General features: G+C 40.0%; 1 protein-coding gene across 16 annotated transcripts in view; it reads left to right on the top strand.

Annotated features, from left to right (window-relative positions):
- The window catches only part of LOC6493340 (protein alan shepard), a 120322-nt gene that overhangs the window by 94718 nt on the left and 13273 nt on the right, over positions 1–12331 (top strand). For all 16 annotated transcript variants that reach the window (XM_032454064.2, XM_032454062.2, XM_032454061.2 and 13 more), the window contains one exon: positions 11642–11895. In XM_032454064.2, the coding sequence (XP_032309955.1) occupies positions 11642–11895 (254 nt within the window). The remainder of the gene's footprint in view (positions 1–11641; positions 11896–12331) is intronic.

The raw sequence follows: 12331 nt of genomic DNA, 5'->3' as shown, positions 1-12331 counted from the left end.
GGGTGTTTTTATAGAAAAATAATAAAAAAATAGAAAAAATTTATGTATTTTCTTTTACAATATTTTATAGAATTATTAGAATTCGAATTTTTTTAAATTTAATAAAATAAATTATCAAAGAAGCTAGTTTTTTTTCAAGTGCCTTTTTCTCATCTTTATCTTTTAAGCATTTTTTTGGGGTTTTCTACTTTTTGTTATTCTTCTTTGTGGCTCATCTGTTTTATGTCTTTTTGGCCGCGTGGCCACAGCCGCAGTATTTTTTATGGTTTGTTGGCAATTTCTGGATTTGCATATTTGTGCCACCCCCACCCTGCCCTGTGCCACCCCCTCGCAACGCTTTGCTTTGCACTTATCGCCCGGTGTTGACTTCCTGGCTCAAAGGACCTAAATCGGACAGAACAATTTGTTAGCCAAGTTGCTACTCTGGCTCGCCGCTTCCGCCTCAAGAGGGGGTAGATCTCCCTAAAAAAAATGCAAATTCAAATCGAAATAAAACGCAGTCACAAAATAACACAAAAGAAAATGTAATAAAAAATATACAAAAAGAAAAATAATAATAACAAATAATAGATAGAAAAAGGCCTTAAAAAGCTGGCCCTTTTTTACGATGACTGATGTCTCTGAAACACAATATTTTATTTAAATAATAAAATCCATAAAAAGCATTTAGAAAAATATCAAATTATAGAATGCGTCACTGGGAGTCGAACCTCTGCACCTCTGAAAAGTTTCAAATGTCCAGACCAGTTTAGAGTTTCCTTTTTTTTTTTCGCCAGAAAACGGACCGAAAGTATCCCCTTTTTTAGTTTCTCTCTCTCTTAAAAAATGTTTGCTAATCTAATAACTTGAAATGAAATTGGTGAATTCCCAGAATATAAAACTAGTATGATATGACAAGTGTGTTTTTGGTTTCTAAAAGGGGGGGGAAGGGCGACGACACTGTACCTCTCCAGCGATAACAATATCGAGTTTAGTCAGATCCCCCCCCCTAGCGATAACACAAAAAATTGCCCATAAACAGAAATAGTGTAAACAAGAAAGGAAAGCTAACTTCGGGCGGAGCCGAAGTTTATATACCCTTGCAGTTCAGTCGCAGTCCGATAGGTGGCGCCACGCATCTATATTATTAGATATACAGCGGATCGTATATAGTCGGCCGATCCTTATGAAATTTGGCATATCGAATTATTTTGACCAAATAAGAATCCATAGAAAGTCCCAACCTTCTAACTTGAAAAACAACGAAGTTATGCCATTTCCGATCAATCAGTTATATGGCAGCTATAGGATATAGTCGACCGATCCCGGCCGTTCCGACTTATGTACTACCTGCAAAGGAAAGAAGGGTGTGTGCAAAGTTTCAACTCGATAGCTTTAAAACTGAGAGACTAGTTTGCGTAGAAACAGACAGACAGACGGACAGACAGACAGACGGACAGACAGACAGACAGACAGACGGACAGACGGACAGACGGACAGACGGACATGCTTATATCGACTCAGGAGGTGATCCTGATCAAGAATATATATACTTTATAGGGTCGGAGATGTCTCCTTCACTGCGTTGCACACTTTTGACCAAAATTATAATACCCTCTGCAAGGGTATAAAAATATATATATATATTTCCTCTTATCAGAGAGTACAGAGAAATTATGTCAACTGTTTGACACAACCAGAGCGATAGATAATATTATACGTGTGGTGTAGAACAGCCCTCCACTCTATCGAGTGACGCGACTGCTGATGAAACTTTTATAAAAAAGTGAGTCAACGGAGCTTGGGGCTAAGGGGAATCGTTTAGAGGGACTTATCAGAAAGAGGGACTTTTCCCCAGAGGCCTCAATGTCCCAACCAGATTATGTTCATATCTTGAAGAGTTTGCAACATAAATGTTACTAGAATATGAAATATTTATCTTAAACTTGCCACTTACAGGCCTTGAGATACTTGGAAATATTATATAATATTCTGGTAATATCTGTAAGATATCTGTAAGATTTTAATGTTTCCTAAAAAACCGCTTATTTCTTGCCATAAAATATGAAAACTCTTGCCTTGTTGCAGCATCTCATAGCCAGTTGATTGAATTTTAGTGGCTAGCCGGCCTGCCACCGTTCTGTCTTGGCCACGAAAGTGTAGTCAGGTGCTTTTTATGGCTTTTGTTTTCCGGCTCCCTCTCTTTTTGTTTTATTTTTTATTATTTTTTTTTTTTTTGCACTCTCCTCCAGTGGTTCTCTTTTAAAGGTCACTTCGTTTGGGTTTATTTTGCCGCTTGCCTTTGAAGTGAGTCATTTCCAATTCACACGAACTTGGGAGGGAGGGGGCCGAGCAGAGTTTGCTTTTTGCATTTAAAGCCCCCCATTCGTTGTTTTGCTGACCAGTGTAATTAACGTAGGCGTTCTGTTTGCTCGGGGGACACATTTGTCTCGTTGCAGCACCAGCAGCAGCGTCATCTCTCCACCACCAGATAGTCGACAGTCGACAGTCGGCAGCTGGCCCATGTGGCGTATGAGTGATAAAACATTTTCTGTATTTCCCTCCATTAATCGTTTGGCCAGAAACAACAAAAAGCAGACTTTAACAATTGCAACCTGTGCTCTGGTTGCTTTTTTGACTAACGTGTTGATTTTGTAGAGTGGCCAGCTGTGTGTTTGATTTTGGACGGGCGGAAAAAGGGGCTAGTGCGAGAATGGAAATGAAGTAGTTTCTTTTTTTTGGCTAATTGTTAATGGATTGGGTTTCCATGCTACTAGAGGCAGGTGATTCTATATATTAGCCGGGATATCTGCTATCTACTCTCTAATTTCCTTTTAAATGAAGCTACAAAGCCTGTCTCTCCGCATCCCGAAAAATGTTAGTTGTCTGACCAGAAACCACTTAGCTAGCCCGGAGAATTTAAGGTTTTGTGCTTGACTTGACTGGGTTTTCCTTTTTGTAGCCATATATGGGTAGAGGATGGAGTGGGGGGGGGGGGGGACACACTTTTGCACTTCCTGTCTGTCAGAGAAAGGGACAGAGACACTCACACACTCTCTCTCTCTCTGTTTAGGGGAGATGTCAAGAAACAGCTTTGCTTTCTTTTCTGTCAGCTTGCAAATTAAATTTAAATACCCGCATGCCTGGCACACAGTATAGAGGAGGAGAATTCTTGGAGAATGGGTGTGCGAGGGAGAGAGAGTGTAGATTTTAAGAGGGCCACTGTGTAGCGTGTTGTCTTTGTCACTTTTTGGGCCGCCATTGTCCGCATTTTAGCCAAAGAGAGTGTCAGTGTGTGTGTGTGTGTGTGATTGACACTTCCATGTGCTCATGTGTGTAAGTGGAGTGTGTTCCTCCTCCGGAATCACACCATCATCCCGCTTTTAGACCCCAGCCCGGCCCGACTCGTGCTCGTGTCTGAGTTAAGTGTTACTTCCGCTACACAAGCGCTCGTCGCTCGAGACGAGTTTCATTCATTATTTATGGAAGGAGAAAGAGGAGAAAGATGGGAAAGAGGAGAAAGAGACTGGAGACTCGATAGAGAGTGGAGAGTGGAGAGAGTACTACCGGTAGCTACTCTTCGCCATACAAACTACAAAGTGTCACTCCAAATTGGTCGCTAATGGGGCTACTTTCCTGCCATCTTGATTTACAATCTGTAAGGGGATATAGGAGTATCTTTTGAGTATTTTTTAATCCTAATCCTCTGAATAATTAGTTACTATTGTATTATAATTTATTTTATAGAATTATAATATTTAAATGTCAATAAACTTAAAGAATAGAAAATTAGGAGCAAAAAGTACATGATATCTGCACTTCCTTCTCTTTAATCTTTAATGTTTATGGCATTTTTTCAAAATATCCCTCTGAAAACATAGATACTTTTGTATTATACTTGATTTAAAGAAAATATAATATTCAAATGTTAGAAACTCTAACGAATAAATAGTTAGGAGCTAAAAGTACATGATATCTGCACTTCTCTTTAAAGTATTTTTCAAGATATTTATCTGAAAACCTAGATAATTTTGTATTATACCTACTTTAACTGAAATACAATATTTTAAACTCAATAAAACTACAGAATAAAAAGTTAGAAGCTACAAGTACATGATATCCGCACTTCCTTCTCTTTAATCTCTAAACTTTAAAGTATTTTTCAAGATATCTCTCTGAATAATTAGTTACTAATGTATTATACTATTTTTAATGGAAATACAATATTTAAAACTCAATAAACCTAACAAATAAAAAATAAAGAGCCATAAGTACATGCCATCCGGACTTCGATCTCTCTCCCTGGGTGGTGTTTCGGTGCCCACTTGACCATTCTTTAACTGCGGCTTCCGATCACGTTCTGCAGCTTTATTTGATTTATTATTTGCAATTTTACTTTACTGTACTGTGCCCCCAACCCGACCTTTCTGCACGTTGTCACATAAATTTATTTTTTCTCTCATTTTGTGGGCAAGTGCTGAAATCATACACCTCCCCCGGGCACTCTGGCACTGGGGCCTTCCGTCTGTGATTAGTGGTGGCCGGTAATGTGGCAGCATTGCTAAATATCACGCGCCATATATCGCGCCATGTAATAATAATAGCCCAGCATACCTCCTATATCTGTACTATATCTTATAGAAGTCTACACTTTCAGATAAAAGCTAACATAAACTTTCCATTGCACTTTCAATTGAATTGCTGTGTTAGTGAGTTGGTAAACTAATTTGTTAGCATTATACCTTCCCAGGACGAGGCTTCAATCTTCATTGAGGCTGCCGCCTGCCAGCTTGCATTGGCCGAGCTGCCAATCAGGACTTAACCTTTCTGCAGAACTGACAGGAGCAATTATGAGCGATGCCCTCGCCCCCCAGGAGCAGCATCAATTACGCTTTCCCAGCTCTATGATATTACAACCTAATAATCCCCCCCTTTAGTGTTTTTTTTTTCAAATGTCAACTCCCACCAGGTGACTGATGAACTCTGGCTCTTGATTAGCAATTTTGCAAGGACTTCTCTTGAGAGAGGCTTTAGGAAGTAGGAATAGTAGCAGAACTCATCGTCAGTTTCCATTAATATTCCATTTCCGGCTAAAAGCATCAATTAAAATCTTATTTACTTGCAGTGGGTTGAAGGTGGATTACATCCAGACCACCCAACCACCCATCTACCCAACACCTACTAGCCTAGTAGTTAGTCTCCTCCTCCCGCCCAATCATACACTCAATTAATGCTAAAATTTATTATGCCAAACAGACAATCGCTTGGAGACCTCAGAGACCTCTACCACCTGGCCCTAAAAAGGCAGACAAGGCGGGGCACTCCCACTCTTGCCCAGCCCCTCCTCCAATCCGTCTCTGGGCCTGTCTGGAAAAGTCCAGTTTATAGCATTTTGTGGCCCCTTGTCGGACTAATCGCGCTAAAATGCTTTTAGTGTTTCATTTTGGCGATAAATTCTGTTCTCTCCCCCTTTCCCTTCGTTTATCGATAAATTTTTATCAAAAATTCTGACCTTATCTCAGGTGGGTTCCAAGCCATCATCATCATCCATGGAATCAGTGCCAAGTCGGCATGTAGTTGGGAAGCAACTGGCTTTATTTTTATGATGACGCATTAGTCTCAATCGATATTGGCTCGCTGTTATCGTTTTTTATTCATTTGGTCAATGGGTTATGATTTAATGGCTCTAATCACGCACTAAAGGGGGGATACTAGTTCAGAATGATAGTAAAAAAAATAAAACTAAACAAGAGAGTGATTCGTTTGGAATTCCTTTCTCTCGAGTTCTCTGACATTTGAGTCATGGCCTTTAAAGGCTATTCTTTGGCCTGTCCTCTCAATTGAGTTATCTCCTTTAATTCAATAAAATTATTGCATTTTATTGTGCGACTGTCTGGTGGGGGCCACCCACTTGAGAGAGCCACCAGTCGGCTAGTATCTGTATCTGTGTGTTTGTGTGTGTGTCTGCTGCTCATGTATCTCAAGCATTCGAAAGTATCTGGCGTTGACATGAAATTTAAACTGCGACCCAGCCAGCGAACCATTGTCGAGTTACACTTCCCCACCATGCTTTTCTCCATGGCACATTTCAATATCAAAGCTCAGACATGACTTTTGCTATCTGGCAGATACTTTTTCTGTTCATGTATCTGCCAGATTGTGTGTGTGGGAATGTTTGCGGTTAAGTTGGATGGCAGCTAGCAGCAGTTTCCAGTGTACACAAGCGTACTAGTCAACATTTGTGGCTTTTGTTATGATTGTGATTATGGCTTTTCGCATATTTGCAGATATAATTATGATTGAAAAATATTTGAATTGTATGGATAGAGTCTGAAGAGGCATAGATTGCCAATAATCGAAGAGCAAACTCTAGAAACCTTCTCCCAGAACCCTTTTCCAAACACAAGAGCTCTTTTTTAGCCTCTTTTGATTTGGGGAAACCCCCTTAAAATACTTAATTTTGACCAATTTATTTAATATTTATTTTCCAAATCAAATAACAAACAATGCCACTTGTCCAAAATACAAAATTCTGGCCAAAAAACCAATAACCAAAAAATGCAATTTGCACTTGAAATGTTATTGCTTCTCTTCTGGCGAGGAGATACTTTTTATTTATAAATAAAATACAAATATCTCTCAAAATACATATCCGAATACAAGTACATTTATTTATAAACGAGTTGGAATTGAAATTTATGAGGTCGCTAGAAATTGCATTCAGTTTCGTGGAAGAAATTCATAAATTCGCAAAGTGATTAGATACGTTCCTATCGCGGCGATTGTAAAAATTCTCAAACAACAACACCTCACACTTTCTCATCTCAGATAAATTATACAACCCAATTTACGGCCGAAGGTCAGGTTTTGGTTTAATAACCTTTTCCCCTCCTCGCTTTCAAAAAAAAAACAAAAACACAAAAGAACAATGAATCAAGTTGATAATTAAAGCGCAACAGAGGAGTCGTCGACCTGGGCCATAATAATTTTAAATTGGCAAGAAAAAAATAAAGGAATTATAGATGAGGCAGCATTTTCGTTGGGGGAGGGCAGGAGGGAGTCTAGAAAATTTCATAAATTTTTTCGAGTAAAGAATTCCACCTGCAAATAATTCAAAATTCTATCTGAAAGAGGAAGGCGGGCATTGGCATTTCGAATATTTTTCCAACGACCTGGTTCTGGCCCTCGTCCTGGCCATGACTTGCTTCAATTATTGGTGGAGGGCAGATTTCTCCCCCGATTGGGGATGACTGTTATCCCTTCTAGAAATAGAAGAATCCATCTATCAGTTCCCTGCCAGCTTCCACAACGCATTTAATTTCTATAATTCACGTGAGAGGCATTTTTTATGTGGCTTTCGGATGGAATGGACTGGGGATGGGATGGGATTGGGGATGGGCTAGGTGGGATGAGGGAGAAACCCTCCCCCAATCGGATTTCGGCCTCCCTGATTTGATGAGTTTAGCAACCCTCCCGAAGGGGTTTTAAAAACAAAATCCATCCCAGCAATATAACCATTTCGGATTGTCATTCGAGTCTCAGTTCATTTTGGCCAATTTTGGGCCTTTGTATTTTTGGCTTTTTGGCCCGAAACCTACATATGCTAACCAATTTGGACAGCCCGGGACAAGCACTTGGACAAATAATAACTGTCACTAATCATGATGGAGTGGATTTATGCGGAGACTGATTTAGTGACTGGGACGAGTGCACTTCCCATTGAGACTTTGAGACTTCAGAGCTCTCTCGCATTCCGTATGCGTCTCTGGTCTCTGGTCTTTGAATTTTGATTTATTAGCCAAGACCCCCCCCTGGAAGAGCCTCCTAAGTGAATTATATTTTATGTGTGGTGGCGCTCTCGTGTCTCGGCGACATCATAAATCACACAAAAGTCCATTTGTATTTCACACTTTGGCACGTGACTGTGACTGCGACTACGACTCTTTGGCAAGCGGATCTTGCGGATCTTTAGGTTTCAGTTTCGGTTTCAGTTTCTCAGATTCAGAGGGTTTTTTGTTTATTTTCTGGAGACATGGCTGATGGCTTCTTAATGGAGATGTCGGCAATCAAGAGTTAGAGGCAAATAAATCATAAATATGTTTTTTTTTTATAAAAGAATGTCCTAACATCTCAGGAATGTTGTTTAAAAATTTCAGGAGAATCGGAGCAAAATTGGCAAAGTAATGATAAGTCATAAGAGGTGTTCTTTTCCATAAGTTTGGTTTTCAAAGCGGGTGTCCATCATAACTCAGGAACTACTTGACAGATTCTTCTGAAACTTTAATCAGAAATGTATAATAGTATTATTTTATCTAATAATAGTTTAAACCTAAGAAAAACTACTAAAACGAGTAGAGCAAGAGGGTTATCCACCTCTAATTATAGATCCATTCAGGTAATTTCACTTATTTTCACATTTATCCATTTTTAACCTTTTTTTTCTGCCAAGAAGCAAAGACTGTCAGCTGTCAGTCTTCATAATCGATATCTAAAAGGGCAATTTCAGACCCACATCAAAATAGTTAAGGCCCCGTCCTCTGACCCCTTCGATTGGCGTGGTCTGGTCCGTGGAGGCTCCGGCTCTGGCCCCACTCTCCTTGGACAAACCTTTGTCTAATCTAGTGAAAAACCAATGGAAGAACAAACGAATAGTCATAAGTTCGGGCCATTAACAATTGCGTGTTCTGCCATCGTCATCGTCATTGAATCGAAACGACGACATCGTTTTTGGTTCATTCGCATTCGCCATCGGAGGGCAATCAAAAAAGTTTAGCTCTGTCTTTGGCTTTGGCTTTGGGTTTGGCCATTAAATTGTATTTTTAGTTTCTGTTTCTTTGGGTTCTACATCGTCTCGCTTCTTCGTGCAAATGCAATAAATAAGTAAACAAATTAAATGCGCATAAATAACAGAAGAAAACAGCCAGCAGAACAGCAAGAAGGTTAACACATCTAAACTATCGTGCTAATGTCCATAAACTTTCGGCTTTCGGCTCAAACCCACAGTTGGCATAAGTGGCTAAGAAATCATAAAATAGAAGAAACTTGAAGAAACCCAAAGAAAGATGGCCAAAAAAAAAGAACTTGGAAATGAAGAAAAAATTCGCAAAGATTTCGCAGCGTGAAATTTTTTGCAAATGACGCAATTTTTTTGCCAACAAAAAAGAAAGAAAATAAAATAAATAAAAACTAGACAAAAAAAGAGAAAGACAATGCTATAAAATAGTAAGAAAAAAAAATTAAATAAAACAAAAAAAAAAGGCAGGCAACTTGTCGTTTCGTCGTGACACACATCCACAAACTTACAAAAAAAATACAAAAAATAAAACTTGCCTATTTGCGAATGTCTGTAGAGAGAATCAGACTTCCCTACGTGTGTCGTTGCTGTGCGCATAAAATTATTAGAACGATATAATTTCATTATCAGACGACTGGCCGAGCCAAGCAAAGGCAGAGTGCCAGCAGAAGCCGAGGCAGAAAGAGAAAAGTTCATTGGCACACAGGGCGTATGAGTTTTTGGCGTCAAGGCGTATATGTATGTGCCAGAGAAAAAAAAAATAATATACAGATAAACACAAGACAGATAAACAATTGCTGACTACAAAATTCTACAAGTTGGATGAATTTATTATTTAATTATGCTTTGGATAGACTTGAGAAAGTGGATCTTCCAGATACACGTCTTGGCCTAACGAGTTTAAGGGACTCGAGTTGCCTTGCCGGAAAGTCAACGTTTATTCTGACTTTTGGCCATTAGAGAGATAGAAAGCACAAAGTTTATGATTTGCTCGCTGAAGCCTGACTTTCAAGTCTGTTTATAAATATAAAAAATAGAATAAATATAAAAATAAAACCAAGAATAGAATAAAACAAGAAAGGAAAGCTAACTTCGGGCGGAGCCGAAGTTGATATACCCTTGCAGTTCAGTCGCAGTCCGCTAGATGGCGCCACGCATCTTATATTATTAGATATATAGTGGATCGTATATAGTCGGCCGATCCTTATGAAATTTGGCAGATCAGATTGTTTTTCCCAAAATAGAATCTGTACCAAATCCCATCTTTCTAACATAAAAAACACCAAACTTATGCCAATTTCGATCGTTCTATGACAGCTATAGAATATAGTCGGCCGATCCTTATGAAATTTTGTACATACGATATTTTGGTCAAACATAACATGTGTGGAAAGTCCCAACCCTCTAACTTAAAAAACAACGAAGTTATGGCATTTCCGATCAATCAGTTATATGACAGCTATAGGATATAGTCGACCGATCCCGGCCGTTCCGACTTATATACTACCTGCAAAGGAAAGAAGGATGTGTGCAAAGTTTCAACTCGATAGCTCCAAAACTGAGAGACTAGTTTGCGTAGAAACCGACAGACAGACAGACAGACAGACGGACAGACGGACATGCTCATATCGACTCAGGAGGTGATCCTGATCAAGAATATATATACTTTATAGGGTCGGAGATGTCTCCTTCACTGCGTTGCACACTTTTGACCAAAATTATAATACCCTCTGCAAGGGTATAAAAAGAAACCCATGTGTGGAGGGAATTCTGAAGCCACTGTTGCGGAAAAGGAAATCAAGTATACGACAAGTGGCTCTCGTTCTTTCCCGCCGCTCTGACAGTTTCTTTCTCGCCATTCCTGACATTTTCTGACACCTTGAAAGGCTCTAAATGTCAGTGGAAGGAAAAAGAAAGGTCCTTGCAACTTGAGAGTTTTTTAACTATTTTCAAAGGCACTTAAAGGATAAAAAAAGATATATTTTAATTAAAAGAATGCTTGCTTCGCTTCTACTTGGATCAATTAGGAAACAGTTTTTTTTTTTAACTAGAGACCCCCCTTGAAATGGATTTTGCGGCGGGATAAAAAGTTCCTGCCAAAAAAAACTACCAAAATCGTAAAACAAAAGAGAAGCTTGATTTTCGGTTGTGGATTTTCAGGGGAATTTGCGGCAGGAACTTTTTCTTGGTTGTTGTTTGAATATTTCAGCATTTCCCGCTGAGCCCGCTGCTCAGCCCGCTCCCCGGGCGAATAAAATAATGTTTTTTGGCAAATTTTCAAAAATGTATCAATGGCAAAGTTCGTGCTCTGAGTGCTATATAGAGTGGAGGTGAGTGGGTGGGTGGATGTGTCGGATGAAGCTTTTGTTTGTTGCATACAAATTTTATAGATTTTCAACGCCTTCGAATGCAGCTGCCAAATATCCTGCAGCCTTATATGCAAAGCCTGCCTGGCATTCTCTAGTTCCTGCTCCAGTCCTGGCACATGTGTGGCATTTTAAGTGAAAAACGCCATCGTCGAGAGGCTGTCGTCAACGAGCCACTGCCTCTGTGGCACTATCCGAAGCTCCTTCTGCCATGGCCCACCTCTATCCTTTATGTCCTTCATCCTCCATCTATTGTGAGAGCCAAGCAGCATTCAATAACTTCGAATGGCAGCTATTCCAGTAGGAATTTCAATAAAAATACTTTGCCCATCCTCCTCCATGTCCTTCTCAAGCCAATCGCTTAAGATTATCGACATACTTTCGTTCTAAATATTTTCATATTGCGGCCAGGCCTTAGAGTCCTTTTGGTTTAGACTTAAAGACCCCTAAAAGATTTATTCTTCAGAGTAAATAATAATTTCGGAACCCTCTTTCTTTGCAGTACGGTCAGCGAGTGCCGACGGCAGCCTCTCCGAGCAACACCAACTCGAGCAGCTCCTCGAACACGGGATCGCAAAGCGGCACCCTGAGCACCAGTCTGAGCAACACGACGAACACCAACACAAACATGGGTCCCAACGGCACGGCACAGAATCAAAACCAGCAGGGCGGCGAGCAGTTGTCCAAGACAAACCTCTACATTCGCGGCCTCCAGCAAGGCACAACCGACAAGGATCTAGTTAATATGTGTGCACAGTGAGTACCAAAAAGGACCTCCTTCAATCAGTTACAAATGCAATCAAGTCTCTCCATAATTTGTTTTATTTCTACGCGAGTATGAGTGCCCTGCGGTCTACCTATCTCACATTAAATTGCATTATATCGGACATGATGACAGGACCTTGGCTTGAAGGTGGTCTTGCCATCCCCACCGAGCCATTATGCAAATTCATTTTAATTGTTTTTGTTCCCCAGGGCTGACATAGATGCTTGCCTTTGACGGCAGGACCTTAATTTCTACTACCTAGTTGTAGTTAAAGTTTAAGAGAAATACTCTTAAAGGACTGCCCCCATCGGGCATAGGATATTCCATCCATACGAAATGAACTACAAACTAATTCGGAATGTGTGCGACCTGCTATTGATTTGCTCCCCACAGCGAGTCCTCCCATCCCTTCTGCTAATGAGCGGC

Source organism: Drosophila ananassae, chromosome 2R (genome assembly GCF_017639315.1).
Source record: "Drosophila ananassae strain 14024-0371.13 chromosome 2R, ASM1763931v2, whole genome shotgun sequence".
Taxonomy (NCBI): Eukaryota; Metazoa; Arthropoda; class Insecta; order Diptera; family Drosophilidae; genus Drosophila; species Drosophila ananassae.
This window is presented reverse-complemented; position numbering and strand designations above follow the sequence as displayed.